This window comes from Chanos chanos, chromosome 4 (assembly GCF_902362185.1).
Source record: "Chanos chanos chromosome 4, fChaCha1.1, whole genome shotgun sequence".
NCBI lineage: Eukaryota > Metazoa > Chordata > Actinopteri > Gonorynchiformes > Chanidae > Chanos > Chanos chanos.
Window position 1 is genome coordinate 19,968,495 of NC_044498.1, and position 24,721 is coordinate 19,993,215.

At 40.8% G+C, this 24,721-nt stretch overlaps 1 protein-coding gene across 1 annotated transcript in view; it reads left to right on the forward strand.

Annotated features, from left to right (window-relative positions):
* kcnh5a (potassium voltage-gated channel, subfamily H (eag-related), member 5a) overlaps positions 1–24,721 on the forward strand; it is a 67,216-nt gene that overhangs the window by 17,456 nt on the left and 25,039 nt on the right. The window contains exons 5-8 of the mRNA XM_030771626.1: positions 2,264–2,379; positions 3,129–3,521; positions 10,816–11,245; positions 23,785–23,984. Of these exons, the coding sequence (XP_030627486.1) occupies positions 2,264–2,379; positions 3,129–3,521; positions 10,816–11,245; positions 23,785–23,984 (1,139 nt within the window). The remainder of the gene's footprint in view (positions 1–2,263; positions 2,380–3,128; positions 3,522–10,815; positions 11,246–23,784; positions 23,985–24,721) is intronic.

The following is a 24,721-nucleotide window of genomic DNA, read 5'->3' on the forward strand; positions in this document are numbered from 1 at the left end:
TCCTTCTAGACCTTTCTGTCAGCGTCTAGTACTCACCTGAAAGCTCCTCAAATTGTTCCCTATTAACAGTGTGACCTCACTTTACCAGTTAAACACCAATACTCAGGACTATTGAGACAGAGTCAACAGAACCTACAGCCCAAAGGGACTAAAGATGTTAGCTCAACCCCCACTGTAATTTCTTTCATCTAACAGAAGGAGGGAATGCTTTTCTAGGTTTTTTTCTTCACCTTTGATATGGCTACTTTACTTGCCTGCCCCCGTATCCATTTCTGTCTTTCTCTTTCTTTCTCTGTCTGTCTGTCTCTCTCTTTGTCTCTCTGTCTTTTTGTCTGTTTCTCTCTGCCTCTCTCTCTCTCTCTCTCTCCCTCCTCCTTACTCTATTGTGAAGGGGTGTTATGACATTGTTTAGCCCATGCCGTGCACACTGCCCTGCTCTGCCAGATGTGGTGCATCTGGGTGGACAGATGTGTGCAGCTGTGGTCTGAGGGAGACTGATGATGCTGGCCCCTGGGTGCCCTGTGGGACATGACTTCTCTCGCCTTCTTATGCAGGCATACAGAATATGCCCTGTGTTACAGTGGCTTATACCCCTCAGAGACCACAACATTATCAGGAATGTGATTCATTAAAAGAAAGGTTTTGTTAATGATATTAGAATTGCATAAATTTGCATGTGAAAGTTATTATTTTTTTGAAATTAAAATAAATATTCACTCACAACGAATGTAGCGTCTTTGCATAAATCCATCCAAATCTGAGGCCTCACACAATGTTGACCTCAGTGTTTTTGTTTCCCTGTTCATCTCTGTTAAACAAATCTGATAATGTAGACATGCAGACCTGTGTTTTTTCTTCTCACGGATTCTTCGGAACATAAGACCGAACGCTTCTTTCTTTTTTTCATTTCCTTCTGAAAGGGCTTCAGCAGACCAGTAGGCTCTTTTCATCTGCCTCACCAATCTGTGCACACGGCTGACTTCCCATCTTTGTTACCTCAGTGTGCTCGTGTGGCTGTGCAGTCAGAGAACAGCTTTGTGTCACTGCAAGTGAAGCGGGAGATGGACAAAAAGAAAACAGGATATCACTCCCCATTCCAGATCACCTCTTATGCATCTCTCTTTTCAAACTGACAAATTTCCAAAGAGAATTTGTACTTGAACTTTTCATGCCTTTGCATACTTTTAACTTTTTGTTGTTGTTGTTGTTTGTTTGTTTGTTCTTTTAACGGTTACTTTCTCCCTTGGTATATATTTGATCGAGACCTTCAATGTCAACTCAGCCATGAAACTGTGTTTTTGCTTTTGGGATAAAAATATTGCAGATAAAAATATCAGGCATGATCGTCCTGCCTTTCTTACAGAATGACTCCAGTCAGTGCCTGATTAACTGAAATTACTGCAGTCACTAGAGATGACCTGTCCTTAACAGGGAAGAAAGGGAAGAATGGCTTTAAGCAAAGTCAGGATGAATTCTCTCCCTTACATTTTTATATAGCCAGGACTGTTATGGCACTCTACATAAATTCCTATATCCTTTATTTGAATTCCCTCTTTCCCTACTTTTGTTGTTTGGACTGTAGGGAAATATAACACAAAAGAGCGACTTCTCACCATTAAAACATTAATGAGGAGAGATCTCATCAAATGCAGCTCCCAGCAGGCCTGATTACCCTTCCCTGTCCTTCTGTGTCATAACGCTCTTCATTCTGCAGTCAGAAAGCAATGCTGTGCCCTTACGGGCTCCCGGAAGGCATGCATGTCTCTGTCTTCCCTAAAAGAACACACAGAAACGGTGAAGGAGCAGGCTGGTTAACTCTGTAGCTTGCTGACAGGAACACGAAAGTCTGATTGGATGGAAAGAGTCTACACAAATGTTCTCTTTTGAATCCCTTGGCTGAGAGCTAGACTGGGGAAAAAACACTGTGAGAATTACTGGAATCAAGTCTTAAATAACGCCTTGAAAGAACAGACAGGGACGGAGATTTAAAAGGGAAGATGTAGATGGAGAGGGAGAACAAGGGAACTGCAGAGGAGAGGAAATGGAACAGAGAGAGAGAGAGAGAGAGAGAGAGAGAGAGAGAGAGAGAGAAACAGACGGACGTCAAGGGTCCATCGACAAACCCTGGGCAACTTCAGAAGGGAAAACAGTATGGGCGGTCCCATGGGAAATATGTTTGGCCCTGTTCTTTGTGGCTGTGCTTCAGTCTGTTCTTATTGCTACACTAACTAACTTCTTCTTGTGCGGATCTCGTCTCTGACAGGATGGACCAAGTTTGCAAGGCTGACCAGAGCGCTAACCAACAGTCGGAGTACTCTGCAACAGCTTGCGCCTATGAACAAGACTGAAGTCAGCCACAAGCACTCGAGACTTGCTGAGGTGAAGATCACTTGCAAACACACACACACACACACACACACACACACACACACATACACATAGACAAACAAACACACTAAGCTTTAATGTAAAATAACATTTTGGCTAGCCCCTCACAAGTATGTATGGAGATTCAAACTTTTTACTTTTTGTACTTTTTCAACTTTCAACTGGTCAGAGGGCCAGTAATTCTATTCATTTTTCATTGTTCTTTTCATTGTTCCAACCCATTTAAAGCTGTGAGGTTGTAATCAATCAAAGGTAACTGTGCAAAAGCCCTCTGTGACATGAAAAAAACAGTGAAATGATGTCCAAGCATAACGCTCCTATATTGTTGTTTTTATAATGACCTAGACTCACATGTATACATTTCCCGGTTGGACAACCAATAAAGGCTGATGTGTGTGGTGTGTCAACGCATACTTGTATTACCCTACAGTGTTGTGCTATTATTTCCCATGATACTCCTAAAACCCACGATGGTGTCTCAATAATGCATACAGTGACTTAGAGACCTTTCTCTTTTTGAGAATAATCTCACAGCAGGGGATTAGGAGCTTGGCCATCCATCATCCACTGGTTAAGGACCAGCTTGCACAGTCTATACCTGCAACTCCATACTACCCAACTTCAGTCCTCAGACAAAACATTTTTCAATAGCACTTTGGTCTCTCTGTTATTGCTCTCACTCACTCTCTCTTTCTCTTTTTTCCTCCATCCTTCTTTATCCCTTTCTTGTGGACTTCAAGGCACTCCAGCTGGGATCGGACATCCTCCCGCAGTATAAGCAAGAAGCCCCTAAAACTCCTCCACATATTATTCTGCATTACTGTGCATTCAAGACCACTTGGGACTGGGTTATCCTCATCCTCACCTTCTACACGGCCATCATGGTGCCCTACAACGTCTCCTTTAAGACCAAACAGAATAACTTGGCTTGGTTGGTGGTGGACAGCGTAGTGGATGTCATTTTTCTGGTGGATATTGTGCTCAATTTCCACACGACATTTGTCGGCCCTGGGGGTGAGGTCATATCAGACCCAAAGCTGATCCGGATGAATTACCTGAAGACGTGGTTTGTCATAGACCTGCTCTCCTGCTTGCCGTATGACATCATTAATGCTTTCGAGAATGTGGATGAGGTAAGCGGATGATGTCAGCGTGAAAGTGATGAGTGAGCAAGGGAGAGAGGGCATGTTTTGTGTGTGTGTGTGTGTGTGTTTGTGTGTGAGTGCGCGTGCGTGTGTATAAAAGAGAGAGGGAGAGAGAGAAAGAAAGAGACTTTGTGTATACTGGACTGCTCAGACTTTGCTCAGCCTTTTTTTTTTCTTTTACACAGACATAGTGTTTTAACATGTCTTTGTGAGTAATGCTTTTTATTCATGCACTGAGCTCTACAAGAACAGTGATACAAGAGCACTTCACAGGCCTAAGCCACTTTATTTTTCAAATGATCTTTTAAAAGACATTTGACTAAGCCAGCATTTTTTTTCCTGAGAGGAGATGAATACAATGAAGCACCACTGGATACAAATGAGAAATACTTTATTTCATCAACCCACATGTCAGATGCTAAGAACAGAGAGTACAGTCTGTCGCAGTGTCCAGAAACCCAAAAATAGCTAAAAATCACCCAGCCGAAAACTATGAGATAATCATTTTCATTATTGATGTCACCACATCGCAAGCATAACGGCTACTCAACTCTCACTTAAATTATATTAGATAACCAATCCTCCCATTACTACACTAATTCTGATCTAATTATTCATATATGGATTGGGATAATTGTATCTCACATACTATATCCCCTACATAAACTGCCATCTCCTGCAGAGTCAACAGAGATCTGGATGAGTGAGGTGATTGGGCATTTGCAAAGCTTATTTTTTTTTCTCCCAAAAGCCTGTACCACAGCCAACAGTTGGACCGGACCCCCCTATGTGTCTTCATCAGTTCCTCTTGTTCAAATCCCCATGCGAACATTTAAGTCCATTACACCAATCCGTTTCTGTGTCAATCCGTGTCTGTGTGCATACAGTGCTGGGCATTAGAGAAAATGAGCACAGATGACCCAAACGGCTTTCACAGGAGAGCCATATCTGGACTGATATGGTGCTTCCTTTACCCCCTGACTGAGACGGACAGACTTAGCAAAAGTGGTGGTGTTTCGGAAATGGTCTAAAGTTATCACTGAACCCGGATAACTCTCATTTGCATGCAGTTTTTGTTATCATTTATATGATGCTATGGTTGTTAGAGTCATGCTTGGAAGGCCTAATGAAGTGAAGGTAATATGGACAGTGGGTAAGAAGGGTTTGCCCAGTGCCCATCATTCCAGGCCTGTTTCATTTTTAGGAGTGTTCTCAACAGGTATAGGATCCTTAGATGGCTATAGTTGTCCAGTTTGTGCTCGACTTAGGGCCTCTTTTACAGTTCCCAAAAATATTCTATTATATTCTACTATGTTCTATCCAAAGGGGTATGAATATGTACAGCATGATATATTTATGCAATAAAAAGGTCAGTAGCTTCATACTGTTGCCTATTAGTTTCATTGTTTCCTTGGCAACAAGCATCATATTTCCCTTCATGGTTGATGCCGTTGGTGTGCAGAAACTCCGGCAACCATGGAATGCAATAAAGCCCCAAAATGATACAGGGCTGAGATCTCAATAAAGCCCTGCCTCACTGAGGCATCTGAGGCTCCATTTCCCCTGCCTAATCAATCCTGATGCACTTACATCGCAATACGGCTGAGCCACTTTCTATCATGCAGACTGGATATGCAGAAACACACACACACACACACACACACACACACACACAGGAAGACAGACTGGATTAATTTGGGCTTTGGTCAGACTGGATGTAACCTGTGTATTCAGAGAGAAGATGTATGGCCACTGTTCTGTTGTATTTAGGGGGAAGTCAATGTCCCCTTTTCCCCCCTGTTCTCTAACAAAGGAGCAACGCTCCAAAATCTGTTAATCTACCAGTTTTTGGAATGTCAGCAATGTCAGTACATCTTAAGCATCGGTGTGCTACCCCGAGAATCCGAGGGAGGCGGAATATACAGCCGCGAGTCATTTCTTTTCATTGATTTTCCCCTCCTGTCAAGGATATTGGATAAGATTGCTAATAAAGGCCCAGTGTATGCTGTTGATGGATTGAAAATTGTTTATGGGATTAGGACGATATTTCATAAACTTCATATAATTCTATAGAATGCTTGATTGCTTCAAAATGATAATGGCCTATTGGACCATAACTTTAAATGTATTCTGGAGAACGGCATTTTCCAACATCGAAAACAGTTAATAGAATTCAGAACTAGATTTTTCTTTATACTATCATTCATGGTATCGTCTGGATGGTTGCTGCCATTCCTCATGCACAACACGTGTAGACAAAATGAGTTTTTTGAAACTGTAGTTTTAATACTCTCTGACCAGTGTATGTGACTAAGATCTCAACTCAACTCATCATGAACTCCCATGCTTTAATTGCTTTTTTTTTTTTTCACCATCTTACATTTTAATAATGGGTTATGATATCTTTTTTTCTCCCCAAGTATAATCACCTAATTTATTTTAAATCCCTTTAGAGTATGCCAAAAACACAACCAGTAACAAGAAAATTGTTTTGTGTCTGCAATTCAAGAGCTGTAAACCTGTTAACTGAGAATGAGGCTCTTCCGCTCTGAACCTGTAAAAAGTCTGACACTGGAGGCTCTTGGAGCTTTTTACTCACGGAGCTTTGAGACTAAGACACACCGTAAAACCATAATGCACAAACAGTTATATTAAAATACATTAACACACCCGGCTCTGAAACCTCCACACCATACTATACTGATGCTCTTTAGAGTTTAGATCTGTCCACACATACAGCGGAAAATAAAGCTCTTGTATGTCAAAACGGTAGCTTTGTCATCTTAAAGACATTGTCAAAAATACCCACTGTTTTGATTCTGTGAGATATAATATGATAATAATGCCCTTAGTAGTGTTTTTGTAGTTCTTTGACTTTTCCTTCTGCCTCAGGCTGGTATTATCATCTCCGCTGAATTCTTTATCAGTTAGTCTGTCTCAAGATGAAGTTCATTATTCATTTATTTATTTTAAAGTGGAGTTGTATATGTGGGATATGTATTTTTTGAAGACTGGGGATGACTTAATTAAACTGATTTTATGTATGCTGCCAGAGCCCTAAAGATATTCAAAGCCTACATACTTTACATTCATCTCCTGGGGACATTAGGGAAACCAGAGAGAACTATATAAAGGGTTATAACAGGACATGTGTCAGAGAGAGAAGTTCAGTATTAAAGCTGAAGACTGAAAATGGATGGAACCCAAAGAGGAAAAGAAGACAAAGACAAAAACAATGAGTTGAACATCAAAAAAGTGTCTCTGTGTTTGTGTGCACGTGTGCTGTGCATGCGTGTTTATGTCTTTCTACACATTTGTGTGTTTGTGTGTGTGCATGGGTGTTTATGTCACTGTACATGTTTGTGTATTTGTGCATGTGCATGTCTGTTTGTGTCTTTGTACATGTTTGTGTGTGTGCATATGTTTTCACAGATCTGATTTTTATGAAAAGCACAAAGGCGAAGGGCTGTGAGAATACCTGCTGTGAAAATGTCATGTGCTGCCTTTCCATTCAGAACCCCCCCTCTGGCTTATTATAGAGGTGATGGGAAGCCAGACCTCCGTGGTTACACTCACTGAATTGACAGGTGTCATCCGGTGCAATGTTGTACACTTTGACAAAGTTCCACATTTCTCTGTGAACCACAATGGCCCTTTGAATGGCTGCTTTTACACTGATATTCCATTGTGCTTCATAGCCTTATGTTGGCTTTTGTAGAAGTGACACTAGGCAACAAAACTCACGTCAAACATCATTTGGAAAATTGATTGTTCACGCCCGTTTAAACTTTGTTAACCGAAAGTGAAATATTTAATTAATAATGTCACCAAAGCATGTTGTCGCCCGAAGCACAGCTGTCTGTCACCCGTCACGACACGTAACTGTCAGAAAATGCCTTTCGGAGGGACATTGCTGTCAGTATGTCAGTACATCTCTGTATCCTTGTAGCCATTTTTCCCACCTACCTCCGGACTCATGAAAACTCCCCTGTGGCTTTGTGGCTGTGGTTGTTTAACCATTTCCTCAACTGAACCTAGGCTTTACTGTAGCTCGGTATCAGGGCTATAGTATTGATACATAATTGAAGAGTCAGAACATTGCATAAGCGACTCTCGCTCTCCTTCTCCAAAGAAACTCTCTCTTGCTCTCCTTCTCTAAAGAGCTGAGAGTAAATTATTGATGATGGTTGGCTAGGGGGGGAAAGGGCTGGTGGGGATGGGTGGGGGGGAGGAGTCGGGTTGGGGCAGCAAAATGCTAAAAGACAACAACCTAGCTGCATTTATTAACATGTAATTCTGAAATGCTTTCAAGCGGCTTTCAGATGTATCGCTAAAATATATTATGCACGGCAGACGAAGTTGTTTCCCTGGCAGCGTGGTACTGCACAACTACATGGCTCTTGGCTGTTTGTCCGGGCTACCTTGGGGAAGGTGTACCTGTGGAAGACGGCTAGTGACTGATTACAGTTAAAACAACCACATTAGGAAACAAAACCACAAAGCTAATGTGATCCCCCCCCCCCCCCCCCCCCCCCCCCCGCCCTGCTAATTCCAAAATCATTTCATTACCAAAATTGGCTGCTCAAATGTAGAAAGCATATAAGTATATTCATCAGTGAGTCACCTTCAGTGCTTGAGTCAAATAAAAAGCCATTGAAATTGGTGTTTTCAGTTTATTTGGCTCTTGAATTTGAATGTGGAGCTTGAGTCAGTGCAGCTAAAGCATGTGAACATTTCAAACTGCTAAATCACAACTGCCCACTATCTATAACTGGAAAAAGAGCAAGCCTTGCTCACTGTTGTTATAATAGCTGACAGATAATTCACACCATCTGTTCCAAATTATCACAGCAAACATGAAGCTGTGTTACTTTGGTCAGGCTCCTTTTAGTACACATTTGTTCACCTATACCTCTTTCCCTTGCTGTATAATTCTCTAAAGTGTCAACCTCATCACATGCATGAATATTTTCTACATTTCAAAAAGGTTGAAGTCTCAAAAAGTATTAAAAACATTTTTGATGTTTAAAAGTAATGTGGTTTGTGACACTGTAAATTGTTAAACTGGCATCTCTGATTATTTCTTTTTCCATGTAACTTACTTGCGTTTGGGTGGTCTGAAATGAGTTTGGGTGGTTGGTGTGATGTAGTGGTCTGAAACAAGTTTATCTTTGTGTCTCAGGACCCAATCTCGGACCCCTCAACAGTTGGACATATGCCAACGACCGCTAACTCACCCAGGAATGCCACACGAGCTGAAGACTCAGTGCTGCCGGTAGCTTGATTTCCTTTCTTTCTGTTATGCTGAAGTAGTTGTGTGGAACCATTTTAAAAAGGATTCCTCTCTGCCCAGCAGGGTGCAATATTGAACAGGAACCACTGCTGACATGTTATTATTAATACTGGTTTGTATACTTCACCCTTTTGTGTGTCTCTTTATTTACTGTTAATAGCGAGAGATTTCGGCCCGTTGAAACCTGCCCCCATATATTGTATATTTCATTAGCAAGTGTAAATGCAGTTTCCCCAAACTTAAGTTGTCTTTACAGAACTTTATAATTTAATCAATATGATTGTTTATTATTGTGTGCAAGGGGACTGCTTCCTCATGTGTATCTACTGACCATCAACCAATCAGAGTCAAAGCACATTTTTGAAACCCAAATGGCCTTGGATCTAAAGATTCCCATGCCCCCCCCCCCCCCCCTTCAAAAACAACAACAACACCCCCTCCCCCCAAAACACAGCAACTTATTGTTCTCCAAATGCTAACTAAGCACAGATGAAAATTGGACCTATCAATGGTATTTTACAAAGAAAGGATTGCAATTATGAGCAGCATTGCCTGGAGTTGCATATGATCAGCTTGTCCATTGACTTTGTGAGCATTATTAGCATCAGTCCTGTGCTAGCCTAATAAAGCCCTCAGGTTATTGCACAATCAGCATGTGCATGTCTATTTTTGCTTTACTCCTCCTCCTCTAGTGTCTGGGGGAAATCACTCCTTTCAGGAATATAAAGCATGTTTGAGAAATTAGCCTTTTGATTATGTGACGGCTGGAACAAAATGCACAGGCCCGTGGAAGAAGAAATGCTAATTAAAAATGTTAGGTGCACATTGCGGAAGCTATTTATAAACAGTTCCAGGCCGCTTGACAGTCTGCCACATACAAAAAGCTGTTGAAGATGCAACAATTATCTGGTAGTTCCAACCCCCTCATTTTCACTTTCCCCAAAAAGTAACTTTTTTCCAGGCTAGTCCACAATTACCACCAGTCCATTTTATCCATGAGACTAGCTGAACCATGACTTTAAGGTGATGTATTTTAAGATTCTGCTACTTTTTTTTGTGATCTCTACATTTCATCAGGGTAGTGTCACTGGTGCCAGAAAATAATGCAAAATTTTATTGGAATCATGTGTGATAAGTTGATAGATACACCTGCAGGTTAGCATGTTTTTTGTCTTTAGCAAATATGGGCGTATTCAAATATTTCTTCTCTAACAAACGCACAGCTCCAATGCAGAAGTTCTCTCTAACTAGGACAAAGTCTTTATAATAATTTGCCCCAGACCAGTCATTGCTTGATGATTTCACAATGCCTTTCCCCCTTGTCTGACACGCCACTCTATGTCCATAATCAATTTTGAATGAAGTCTGTAATTTTTGCCCAGATTTTTAATGAACCAGATTTTCTGAGTATTTGAAGCACTCTGTAACCATCTGGAACCAGCACTGTGTATACAACTCTTTCCCATCTTGTTCTGACATTAAAGGTGAAAGATCAAAGAGCTTTAGGGAGAGGAGGCAAGGATCTGTAGCTAGTCTTCAAACTGGAATAATTCATGTAGGAATAAACCTGTGGGATCTTTCTTTAAACGGATCGGGGGTTGTGCTTCTCAAACCATGGGAAGAATCTTCTGGGTTGTTCAAATGGATTTTTTTTTTTTCCGATATTGACAGCTCCAAATTCCTGCATCTTTGTCGTTGAGACCATTTGAGATCGTAACTAAACTGCTAAAATACTGTACTTTCTTTTGCATTATTCACATATTGATCATTCCGGAAAGAGCCTCTTTTAAAGGTCTAAATCCTGGGGATTATTGTGTCCTTTTACAATAAGATTGTGTTTATGCTTGCAGAGTTTTTTTTCCCCCTTACTACTTTGATGTATGTAGTAGTGTTGGGGTAATCAGCTTCTGGCAGGTCGGTTTTTATGTTTCATCTCCATCTCCTTCCATCGTCCTCTTTTTTATGTTGCATTTGCCTTTTTCTCTCCAGGGTCTCAGCAGCCTTTTCAGCTCATTGAAGGTGGTCCGTCTGCTACGTTTGGGTCGTGTGGCTCGTAAACTGGACCACTACTTGGAATATGGTGCAGCAGTACTTGTTCTACTGGTGTGTGTCTTTGGCCTGGTAGCTCATTGGCTGGCCTGCATCTGGTACAGTATTGGTGATTATGAGGTCATTGATGAGGCCACCAACACCATCAAGACAGACAGCTGGCTCTACCAATTGGCCATCAGCATTGGCACACCATACCGTTACAATGCCAGTGGCTCAGGTCAATGGGAAGGAGGCCCAAGTAAAGACACGCTCTACATTTCATCTCTCTACTTCACTATGACCAGCCTCACCACCATTGGCTTTGGCAACATTGCTCCCACCACAGACGGGGAGAAGATCTTCTCAGTGGCCATGATGATGGTGGGCTGTAAGTTTCTGTTGGAATCTTCCAGAACTTGTCTGTTATTTTTTTTTATGGGCAGTTGTAATATATGCCATTAATAATGTGTTAAAAAGCACATTTAGAAGCCTTAACCATTACAACTGTATTTGTGTAGCATTAAGAGATAGTATCATATTTCCTTAGAAGGTGAAGTGTCATTGCATCGTATGTGTGTTAATTAGAGAATTGAGAGCCAGGGAGTATAAATTTGTCTTGTATTTTTGTAAAGATTTCTTACAGTTCACTAAAGAACTTTGGTGTCTAAAGCATTAGTAAGTAAATGGTTATGTGAAATCAGTTAATACCTATGCCATACTTTATTTCATGCATTATGAGAAGCATTATGTAAACAAGCTTTTCAAGAGGATATTTATAGAAAATGTTACTTGTACATTTTCTGTACAATTTAGATGTTTTTTACGAGTGATTGCAAATCAGCAATCTACAACGCTATCTGTACTAGGCTGTTGTGTTTCTACTTGTGTTGTGTTGTCCTTAAACTACCTTAAGACGTAGTAGCACTCCCCACTGGTAGCAGTCACTCTGGATCATCATCAGAGATAGGCTTGAGTGGGGCCTGCATTTTGGGAGACCCTGAAATATCACTGCCCCAGCTGTAGGGGTGAAAGTGTGTTGGTGACTCTCTGGAGCCCAGGGCTTTCTTTAACAGCTACTTGAAGGGAGGCTGAGTGCTGGGTAAACTGTGACTAGCACCATTTGGGGTGGGCTGGGGGGAGTTGGTGAGTGAGAAGAACCCACACAGGAGTTGCAGCAGCCTGTCTTAGGCACCAGGGAAGGCAAGTTTCATCTCCGTCTGCCCCGTTCCCCATTGGCTGCCTGAATAGCTTGTGCTGACTGCAGTGTTCTGCTACTTGATGTTGTGATGCCTGTGCCTGCTCTGATGGTGGAAGACAGGACCTCTCATTGTGTTGCCTTTGTCTGTGTTCATTACGATGTTCCAGTTTACATTCAGTACCATATTCTTAAACTGAACTTCATTAAATGGGAAGGATACAAAAACAACATAGGATAAAGTTGGATTACTGAGAAAATAAAGTGAACTACGGCCAATGTCTGGATTTTCTGGATCATTCCAAGGTTTGTGTCCAGCATGTAATAGGATTAGTCATTAGTCTTAAACCTCAGCATTTTTGTGTTAAACCAAGGAGGCTTCCGTCACTGTATATGTTGGGTCAGCGTGTTAAATCTGAGTAGGTGATATTGTGTGAAACAGGATTGTTACGATAGTTTGAAATTGGCTAATCCCAGAGCTAAAGCTTCAGTCTCTTAATCCTGCCCTGGTTTAGTGCGATAGTGCTGTGACATGCCCCTGCACTGCATTTCATCCTTTCTTTTTGCTGTCTTCCTCTGTGGCCCTGTGTTTATTCATTGTCTGTTTCAGGGTTTAAATGATGGCTGTTCTATGTGCACCCCTCCCCCCCCCCCCCCGCCCCCCCTCCCCGTGTGTGTGTGTGTGTATGTGTATGTATGTATGTGTGTCTGTGTCTGTGTGTGTGTGTTTGTGAATTGTTCCACCACCGGGCTCAGGGAGACCTGTCCTATGCAGTTAATAAAACACATACGAATTACATAACAGTATGCCCTCTTCTCTCTCACACACACACACACACACACACACACACACACACAGACACATACACACATTATTATCGTTAGTCATCCAACAGGACCCCTCAGCTGGCTGTGCAGTAGCATTACACTTTAATAGCGGCTGAAAGAGGACTTTCTGCTGAGTAAGGCTAGTGCTACTTTTTGCTCCTGGCCTCCTCAGGGCAATGTGCTACCTTTTGACCACAGTCTCTTGTACTCAGGATTACATCCACAACTTCTGCTGATTACTACACTTTGGCCCTTCCCCATCCTGTCTGACCAGTTCACTGCATTACCTCAACAGAGCTTAGCCTGTGGCAGACTAAACACGCGCAAGGCCAAATGAACTCCTCATGTGCCCCAGGGATTTTGTATGCTTTGTCCCCCCTGAGAAACTCATCAGTGATCAGTGGATCAGTGATGATCTGAGTTGTGGCTCCTGTGTGTGTTCTTCTTTCCATTCCTAGCTGCAGTCTTGGTTTTGAATGCAAAGCTCCTTTTATGAAGTAGAGGAGTTCTTCACATGGCTCAGTTGAGTGTCATCTGAAGCAGTAATTAATTGAAGAAGGTGTGGATGCATGTCTCAGAGAATTACATCACGTAAAGTGACATCAGGATCAGTTATCCCCGCTGTCTGCAAAACTCCCAGGGTGTGAACACCCAGGCTGAACATCTGTTCTCGTCTCAGAGCACTCACAAAACATCCTGCCTGATCTCATTTTCTATAACAAGTCTCTTTTTCCTCTGAGGTTTACCTTCTGGATCTCTGATGGCTTTTTTTAGGCACATGACTGGTTCCTTCAGTGACTCAGATCATCTTGCATTGTCATAGTGTCGCAGAGCATTCACTAATAGTGCCACGTCACATACCAGCTCAAACGCGACGCCGTTCTTTTAGTAAGATCCATTGAATTGTCAGGTCTGATAATCATAGATTTTGTGGTAAGGTGGTCAGAGGCAGTCAGAATCATTCTGGCTGTCTCATATTTACAGGGATGTTTGATGCATGTTTCAAGATTCCTAAATTTGGTTGGTACAGGCTTCTGCACTGAAGGAATGTAACAAAGCCTATGCTTATCTGGTCATCCCTGGCTAAGTTTAAATACATTGTCCAGTCTGTTGTCCAATACTAAGAATTGCAGTGTCGAATTTATGGTTCTCAGGTTTACCTTGTATAAATGTTGATACATTCATTCTCATTTTTTTTCATCTTGTGTCTGTCATTCTCTCTCTCCCTCTCTCTCTCTCTCTCTGTCTCTCTCTCTCTCTCTCTCTCTCTCTCTCTCTCTTGCACTCTCACTTACTCACATACACACACACACACACACACACACACACACCCTCATTGTGCCACATGGAGAATGTGCTGACCATAAGCTGTCCCTGCCCATTTCTCCAAATGCTCATAATCTAGCTGTGCCACCCAAGCCATCCACACTGTGCCCCTGAGACTTCAGAGCCACCTCAGAGCCTGATAGTGATTGGCTGGTTTCAGGCTCCACATAAACTGACTGGCTCACCTCTTCACTCCTGATTTAACCCATACTGACACTGCAGAAGGCACTGCCAGAGCTTTACCCATGTGAAGACAAAGATCATGCATGGATTCACAAGAAAGAATGGAAAAGGTTATCTGGAGCCGAGGAGTAACCAAGTCCTGAAATGTTACAGTCATGTAAACATAGCAAGTCTTGGTGGACTTTATTATTTTAGAAACATGAGCATACATCAAAACTTCATCACCACGGGGGATTATGGTAGCATTTGTGTAGTTTTGTGCATGTTTTTTGTGTAGGTAACAGAAATGCATCTGATCTTTTTGCTTCCTCCTGAGTCAATAGCATGTTGTCTTCATAAATGCAGGCTATGTGTCGGCTCGTTGATATAGTGAAGCACAGGGATGCCTTCTCTGTTTGTCTAAGCATTGATCTGCTGTAAGAACCTGGGCATCTGACTAATTACCAATGAAGCTCCTTTTCCCCAGATGGGCTTGTTAACAGCATTCCCTGTGAGTTTCCACTTAGGGCAGGGGATCAAGGCTCATGCCTCTCCTGCCTCTCCTGCCACATGAAGGTGTTTTGTTTAGCCTTGATGTCAGGGTTAGAATTTGGGGAGCTCCAGATGGAGTCTTCAACATCAAAATTTCACACACACAGACACACATGCACACGTGCAAACACACACACACACACACACACACACACACACACACACACACACACACACACACACACACTCTCTTTCTCTCTCTCTCTCTCTCTCTCTCTCACATATACACATGCCCAAACACACACACACACACACACACACACACACACACACACAAACACAAACACAACAATGAGTAAATGAGTGGTGACACTGTGTTATGCATATGTTAAACTCTTAAATTAGGTTTGCTGTACTTAGGGGAAATGGTCGGCAAGGGCAAAATACCCAATAATAACAGTGACAAGGACCATGCTGCATAATTACATAAGTTAATGTTCACTGCTCCCTGTTCTCCTCTGATAACACTCTTTTAACTGGTTTCTTATGACAAAGTTAGAGCCTGCTGAATTACACAAAGCACAGCTTCCCTTCTGCCAATGCACATAAATATAAGGAACAAATCCCTCTTGTGCTTTAGGCCAAGCACAGATGATGAATTGTACAAATTATGCAATATGTCGCTACATTCTTCCTCTCTAAGTGGGAGGTGGAGTACAGCTGTCAAAGGATTAAGGCAAAGAGAGGCTATTGATCCTACCTGTTTTGTTGTGATGTAACTCCACTATCCACATTGCTTTTAAGTGACAGGTATTGATCTAGGAGTCGGAGACATTGTAAATAGCAGGGCTTCGACCCTTTAAGCAAGGCGAGGGTATTTTAAGATCAGCTAATCGTTCTTTTTTTTTTTTCTTTTCATGCTTGTCTAATGCCAGGTTTTGGATCATGAATTTAAAAAAAAAAAAATCAAAATCTCATTTCGTGCATGGACATGTGGCAGCTGATGTTCAGACAAGAGAGGAGTTGCTATGCTAAATTTTAATCTCTCTGTAACAAAGAAGGCATAAGCAAAATCCAGAGGGATTTTACGCATGCACCATGTAAAGCAAAGATGCAGAGAGTTTCTGGTGACTTTCTCGAAGATTCGATATTATGAATTGAGTCTACATTGCTTTTCAAAACAAAAGGCAATACTGAAAGCCCCAGATCTGGTTTCAGGAAGGGTGCTCTAACCTCCTGAGACACTATTTTACATTCCAAGCTATTCTTTTGTCCTTATCAATATTTTTGGACACATAGGATTAGTTCAGTGCTTCAAATTGGTTTGGCACGGCTGATTTGCATCCAGCATCAAATTTGCCAGGGGGAAAAGACCTCAGGAGAGTCCTTCCCTTCGGCTTAACTCTGTAATAGCCTATATTTTGAATAGTGACTCTATGCAATAAAACTCAAATGCTCTTTGGGAAAAAACAAAAAACGAAAACTTATGTTTGTCTGATGTAGATCCTGGTTGTTGCGGCATCTGTGACGTATGGCTGTAAATCATCAACTATTTTAGCTTTGGGTTTTTTTTTTGTGTCTCCATAGCATTTTCTTATATGTAAGTTGAAGATTTTGCAGCCTATTGTCCTGCGTGACCTGTGTTTCCAGATCATCTGGAAAATCTCTTGCATTCAATCAATGTATCCTTTGAGATCAGTTTGTGTCAGGCAGTAGACAGCTTTCTTCCAGGTGCTGGAAAATGTGTCTCTCTGGATTTACACAGAATACAATTTTAAATCAGCTACTTGTAAAAAAGGACTTTATCGAAACAGATATATTGTGTGGAACTGCCAGTCTGTAGGGTCTTCAGATTCAGACTCCACACTTCAGACCTATGCTTAGAACCATGACACGACATCGATTGGTCTCATTTTGCAGTGATAAGTTATTTAAAGCACAGGATTTCAAGGACTTGACTTTTCTAGAACTCTGAATGGTACACTGGAGAGGAGAAAGTAAGAATTGCAAACAGAAACAGATCGACAGATAGAGATTACACACTAAAATATTGTTTGCAGGCTGTTGTTGTAATTGATGGACTCGGTTTCATTATTTTTATTATCATTGTAAGACAGAAAAGAATCCCATAGAAATCACAGTAAACAACTGTAATTGACTCATTTGGGCCAATGCTACATCTCACTTGGGCTGCTGGGAAACAGTGCTGGGAAACTTTTCTAGAACTCTGAATGGTACACTGGACAGCAGAAAGAAATTTTTAACATATATATGCAGTCAGCCTTTAAACTGCTGACCATACAGTAATGATTGCTTAATATGACACGCAGAATTAGAAAGCAGAGAGGAAGTTATGTAATGTGGAGCCATATTGGCATGGTGAATGAGGAGGCAAAGTTTATTTGTACCTAGAGAAATTTAGCACACAGGGCTCTCTCAGATTTCATAAGTTACGGTAATCAAAGTGATTCATTACCAGGCAGCAAGCAGTGAACACAGGTTGTACATGATTTCAATAGTGTCTGTAAATTTTGTGCTGGTTTTGATGGGTGTTAGGAGCAGACAGCAGTAGCCTGTAGATTGCTCTGGTATATAGAGATTAGTCAGGTGTTGCCAGGGGACCCTGAAGCTCCCTGGAGTCCTTTTCATATAAAAGTTCGTAACGAAGACTCATAAAAGATTTGCATCTTTCCCTCCAGCAGCATTTGAAGAGGAGATATGTGTGTGTGTGTGTGTGTGTGTGTGTATACAGTGGATATATAAATGTATATATATATATATATATATATATATATATATATATACAGAGAGAGAGAGAGAGAGAGAGAGAGAGAGAGAGAGAGAAATCCCATGCCAGAGGAGAAAGTAAGAATTGCAAACAGAAACAGATCGACAGATAGAGATTACACACTAAAATATTGTTTGCAGGCTGTTGTTGTAATTGATGGACTCGGTTTCATTATTTTTATTATCATTGTAAGACAGAAAAGAATCCCATAGAAATCACAGTAAACAACTGTAATTGACTCATTTGGGCCAATGCTACATCTCACTTGGGCTGCTGGGAAACAGTGCCATCTAAATTAAGATACAGTCACATCTAGGGATTGTGCATGGGTGTGATTTTAGTTTGTGTGTGTGCGTGTACGCATGTATGTGTGTGTGTATGTGAGTAGGAGAGTGTTAATATGTCAACAGTGTTAAATAAACCTCATATGTTAGAGTAAGCAAACACAACGGAGAATCAGTGTTAACTGTGGTCTCTCCTAGGTGGATTACACAAGCAGCATAAGGAGAAGTGACTCAGATTAATTTTTGTTTATTTGTTTATGTAATGAATTTTGCCGTCTGTTTAATTGTTTGCACTGTAGTTAAACTAGCGTTACTTTTACAGTAAGCTTTTTGATTATTCTCAATTCATATTCATCGACTGTAGTATGACAGCTCCTCTTTGATGAGATGAGGAAAAAACTGACCATAATGTTGCAGCACTAATACTAGAGTTCTAGAAAGAGCAGCATTGGAAAAATCATGTCCATTCCACACACTGACAGTGTGAACTGACAGTATCTTCCCTCAAGTTTGTGTTTATCAGTTAATTTATATAAAATGGGGCTTGTTTACAATGTGTGTTCAGTGTGAAACAGATTAATTTGAAATCACATATTACGTAGCGGTTTGAAGAAAGACTTCTTCACTGCACTGTAAGAGAGAACATATATTTTACATTTCTTTCCCAGTGCTAGTTCTGCCTGGCTGTGCTTCACTTTGAATCTGCTTTTACAGTTAGAAGCTTCCAGCCAGATGATAGCTACCAAAATGAGGAAAAACAAAATTTCATAATCATTTTTGTGATTTTTCTCATGTTTACTTCAACCATTTTCAGTTTGATACATCCATTTTGAAAGTCTCTGTTCTAATCAACAAGCTAGAGTTGTTCTCTAAACCACTGCGTTGGACCTGCTGAATTCTGTTAATCTGACTTTACACCAGCTGTCTCTGAGGCTTACAACAGACACAGTTCTCATTGGATTGGGAAACTGTTGGAACTGGTTGTGACCCCATGGCAGTGCCTGGCAGATTGTCTTTCCCACTTGAGGCTGTTCATGTACTGTAGTTCCTCAGTTCATTTAGTCCAGGATAGGTTGTTTGGTACCCCCTCGCAGGGAACAAATGAAACATTTTGTTTCTGGATGTGAATTAATTAATTGTAATTGAAGTTTTTTTTTTTTAATATGAACAGCACCAGATTGTAGAGACTATAATCACTAAGCTCAGATGCTATGAGTTCCCGCTCGTGTGTATAAAGTATTTTTCATGACTGGATTCTGCCTCTGAAACCATATGTTTGTATTTGTAAAAGTTTGCAGCAGTTTGTCTCTGTGAAAACTGTGGTGAGACAGGGCCTAGCACAGTCAAACTGTCTTCTAGTCATAATTTATTCACACACTGGAATGACAGAGAGGGATTATAATACCAGGTTCTAATCTAATCTAATCTAAATTATAATATAAAACAATAATTATCCATAATAAATATGGTTGTAAGCAACTCCACATAGAACATTGACCCCCCTCCCTCTCTCTCTGGGCTAAATAAAGATGTTAGAGGGAGCAGTCCATACTCCAGGTGGGGTAGAGAGTCTGCTGTCATTATGACCTGAGCAATGTGAGATGTAGAGGGAGAGATGATAGTGGATAAAGATGCACCAACAGTGTGAAACGAAGGACATCCCACCAAGTTTAGAGTGTGTGTGTGTGTGTATGTATGTGTGTGTGTGTGTGCGCGTGCATATGCACACATCAGTAAGGAGTGTAGGTGTGTCAGCACAGATCCCTGCATATCAGTATGAAATAATACTTCATGCATATGATTATATACATCTAAGCAGTTACTTTTATGAGAACATAAATGTGTTTGTGCTGTGTTTGCATGTATATTTAAGTGTTTTTTAAGTGTCTCCCTTAATGCACAAGAGGGAGTGTGACATTATTTCATTGCATGTAAAGTATAGGTGTGGGAGTGTATGTGTTCACACACGCAGAAAAAAAAGCCAGCTCTACAGAACACACAAATTGTTCATTCTCTTTAAGGCTCCAGTTGCACAGTTTCTGGACATCCAGCCTCACTCAGGACACACCTGCTTTTAACCCTCACATTCTTCTATAGACGCTGATTTGCTGAATTAAATATTTTTGTGGAGGATAGTTTGCCAAAAGAAGCAAGAGAAGTTTTTTTTTTCTTTTTTTCTTTGCATGTAAATACAGTGTAGGAAATATCTGTGGGGCAATGGGCATATGATTTTGATTGACATTTATGTAGACAGGCTGACAAAACTTGGTATACGTAAAGGAATTTTCCATGCCACTTCACAAACACATGAGATGACACTCACGTGTACATACACAGAGCCTTGAATTGATTCATTATTTACCCAAATGATCTCCTCTTACCATTTCCGTTGTACTTTAGATGACCATGTTTGTTTTCAGTTTCTTACCTTTTTTCTTGGTATAATTCATTTTGTACAAAAGGCTTTTCGAGGAACAAGAAAATCTATTAAAGCAGAAATTTTACCTGCCAGTAAAATGTGGCCTCATACCCGTGAAAACAATCAAGTCAAGTTACCCAGGAAGCACGAGATCTGGTCCTCAAGAGATTTTGCATATTCCTGACTGGTTTCATTTTTTTTCCCGCTCACCATCCATACTTACATGCAAGCAGCATGCCTTTGCTTTGTAATCTCGTTCTTATAGCTCTGGGTTCTTATAGCTCTGTTTTCTGAGTTCCCAAGGACTCTGCAGGGATGCATCTCTGTGCCATTCTGCAGCACAGTTTTCCTAAGGAGCGTGTGAGTCAGGCTATTAAATATTTAATAAGAGTTTGGATATTGAGTGGGAAAATATTACTACGGCTTCACTTTGTAGTGCTTGTAAGCACCATTATTCTTAATATCACTGTCATTGTCAGGGCCCTGGTCACAAAGCTGTGAGCTATTCATTTTTTTATTCTTCGTGAGTGTTTGGAGGACAACTCTGAAGCAAGTGTTTACTGCACTGTGTTTTGGAAAGAGCCAGTTGTGTCTTTGCTGCTTTCTATAAAGATGCCCCGCTCTTAGCTCTCACTTGAACTAACTTCACACTCTGCAACAATGAAATCACAGACCAGTTTATAGTCTTTGCATTCACATAGGTCTTTACTTTAGACAGGCATGAAATCACATTATACTTAGTAATCTCAGTTTATTTTAGACAACGATACATACATATGTGGCTATAAAGGGCTGAAGTGTGAGAAAATGAAACAAAACAGTTTTACTATTTCCATTCTTGCATATTGGACATCACCTTAATTCTCTTGTAGTCATGCGGAAGGGAATATTCCGGTCTCAGACAACATTCTGCATGGAACTTTCCAAAGACATTATTAAAATGTCTCCTTATAACATGAGACAGGCACTCTGTAGATGTTCAAACATTCTTAGAATCTTTAGAACAACGAGAAAAGTACTGTTCCAAGAACAGGTCCATCATAACAGTTTCAGCATGCTGTGGATCATGGGATGTTTATGAGCTCATCCTATATAGTGCTGTGAAAGTGCATAGGGACAGTTTCCTCACACAGTACATAAGCATTATTGTCTATTTGAATTTCCTCTCGAATTCCCAAACTCCTTACTCTAATTTCATCTACACTCATCAAAATGTGCATCTGTAACGCTTCTGTTTCTTCTTCTTTTTTTTTGTTTCCATTATCACCCCATAAAAAGGCGTCAAATTGGCTATTACTCTGACCTAATGAGAAAATATCTGCTTCAGTGAAGGAGAGAGAGCATTTATAAAAACCGTAATACCAGAAAAATGACGAATGTCTGGCAAACATGCTCATTCTTCTTTCCAGCCATCACTCAAGTTTTATCTAATATGAAAAAGAGTGAACAATCTTAGCCTTATATGGAGACCACTCACCTACGCATCTTCTCCTAATTTCATTATGTGTTGTGGGAGATTCTGGTGTGGTGGGATTTATACTGATCCCCTTTGCATATGGTGTGACGCAGAATGAAGAATATTCCACAAAAGAAGTTTTATTGTTGAAGTGTGATGCTCTCTAAAGAGTTAGGATTGTCCAATTGGTTATAAGATTAGTAATTGTGTATTTTGACTGTACTATGCTGAAGTTAACCAGTTTACAGAAATATCTTGCTCTGTGAACTGCCTCCAGGGATTTAAAATCTTGGCAAGGGCCCCAGCTAGGTTCCAAAAAGATCAGGCAAAGCCAAGTGTGCACGATAGCATTTCACTCTACTAAAGCTAAAAATACTTTTAAAAAAAAAAGATATCTGCCCTGGATAGTTGTCCTGTTTGGTGGCCTTACAGGGATTGACGTTTGAGTCAAATGATTAGACTTCTCATGACCTTTTCTTACCGTCTTTATCCCCCCCCCCCCCCCCCATTTCTTTCCATCCTGTGCAGTGATGCAGTGAAATGAGTGGATTTAGTATGTTCAGCTTTCCCCCTGATTCTCAGCTATAACTGTGTTTGGTTGACCTTTACACTAGCAGTGGGTTTAGCCACTGAACCAGCGGTATCAATTAACACAAATGCATGGTAATCCCTGCTTAATTACTGGGCTTATCAAACGGACAAGGAATGTTGTCCAGTGTGAATATATAAAGTCCATTTATTTACTGTGCTATAATTGCCCCCGCTCTCCCCTTCTGCCTCCCTGTCTCTCTATGTCTCCCTTTCCTATTTTTCTTTGTGCTGTGTGTGTATGTGTGTGTATGTGTACATGTACATGTGTGTTTCTGTATTTGTGTGTGTATGTGTGTGTGTGTGTGTGTTTCTGTATGTGGGAGTGTGTACTAATATGCTAATTTATAGGAATGCTTTAATGGTGTTTAGCAAATATTGCCAGACTCATCATTGCCTTGACTAGAAAAAAAAAGAAGTGATGATTTAAGTTTAAGTAGAGATAAATGGATGAATCATTTGTTTGGAATTGAACTGCATTGCAGCACAGTGATGGATATTATGCACTGCATCAAAATGAAAGTTTATTCTCATTAATCAACCTGCGTTCAACCCCAAAGACATAAAATAACACATTTAGTTTTCAAATGGAGTAAACACCCCAATAAGAGGGTAATTGTGTTCTTGTTGATTTCTGGTTACAATGAAGAAAGAGGACGAGTAGTTGTTTCTTTGGTGCAACAAGGCTGAGCATCTCTATCTTGATAACCAGTTGAATAGAGCCCTGTCAGTCAAGGAGTGAGAATCTGACATGTAAGACAATTCTGGTTTATTTCTTTTTCTTTTTGATTCCATATGAGAACTCGTTTCTTGAGCATTTTTTTCATTCTGTGTTTCAGCTCTTATTTTACATGATTTCCCCGTCTCTCCTAACAAAACAACAATAGATTTGAGGAACTATTTTGGTCAAGGTTTCCATGGCAACATCTTGTGGAATGTTGTGATTGGTTAAGGAGAAAGACAGGTGAACGCTGTCATTGTCTGTAGTATAATTAGAGAATGGGTGCTTACCTGTACCTTCCGAATGCACAGTTTTTTTCTCCCCAGCAAATTCACATAGCAACATGAAAAAATGTAATGCATAGTTACCAAGACAAGATTTTACATAAGAATGACATTTACACTTGAAGTATTCTTAGGCTAACAAATATTTAATAAGGCATTTATGGAAGAGAAATGAGATACAATCCACAGCGACAGAACAGGCAAAGTAATGATGAGCCTAGAAGCACTCTCATCACCAGTGTAGCACTTACCTGCCACCTCTCTCTGAAGCCCCCTGTCTCTCTACAGATACTGTATTTCTCTGCTCTTTTACCTCTGCTGCCTTTGATGATTTTGCTTTAGCTTCTCTTGAAAAGGGCTCTTCTATATCTGTCTGTCTCACAGCCCTCCTCTATGCCACCATCTTTGGAAACGTGACCACCATTTTCCAGCAGATGTACACCAACACTAACCGCTACCACGAGATGCTCAACAACGTGAGAGACTTTCTGAAACTCTACCAAGTGCCCAAAGGCCTGAGTGAGAGGGTAATGGACTACATTGTCTCCACCTGGGCCATGACCAAGGGCATCGACACAGAGAGGGTAGGTGATTTCTCTGTCTTTCTAAGCCTCTGCTGCTACTTTGGCAGATTTTGTGAGAGGTTAACCTAGGTGCGTTTTCAGGCTAACGTGACCTCGCCTCTCTTTCGTTTCTTTGTGTTTATTAGTTAATAAAGGGGACTTTACAATCAGAAGTCTTTATCTCTTTCTGTTTCATTCTTTCTTTCTTGCCCTTTCATTTAGTCTGTAGTGTCAGTCACCCTCTCAGTCTCTTTTTCTTTTTCTTACTGATTCTCTTCCTGTCTTCCACTTTCTCTGTCTGGTAAGATCACTGTCAAGAACAAGATCATTTTACAACATTTCCACAAGCCAGTACTGCAAAATGCAGTAATTGTCAAAGCTAAACTATTGGAGTGTCATTTTTGCTACTTTTGCCCATGAAGATTTGAAATCAAGGCTGAAGTAATACAGAGTTTGAGTCACATGCGCTCGTCATATATAGACTCCCACAGAGAGCACCCATCATGCTGCAGTCACGCAGTGAATTGGCTTCTACAGTGTTTTAATTACATTTTTGTGAAGTGAGGGAGAGAGAGAGAGAGATCTAATACATGCTCCATTGCACTGCCTCCTCTCCTCAGCCATAGGCTCTAATGGAACCATTAGCATGTGAATACGCCCAGCACATTGCCACTTTTTTTACTTGGCTCTTAATAATTTAGCGTTAATGCCACAGCTTCACACACGTCCTGAGCAGACACACACGTACACACTCACAC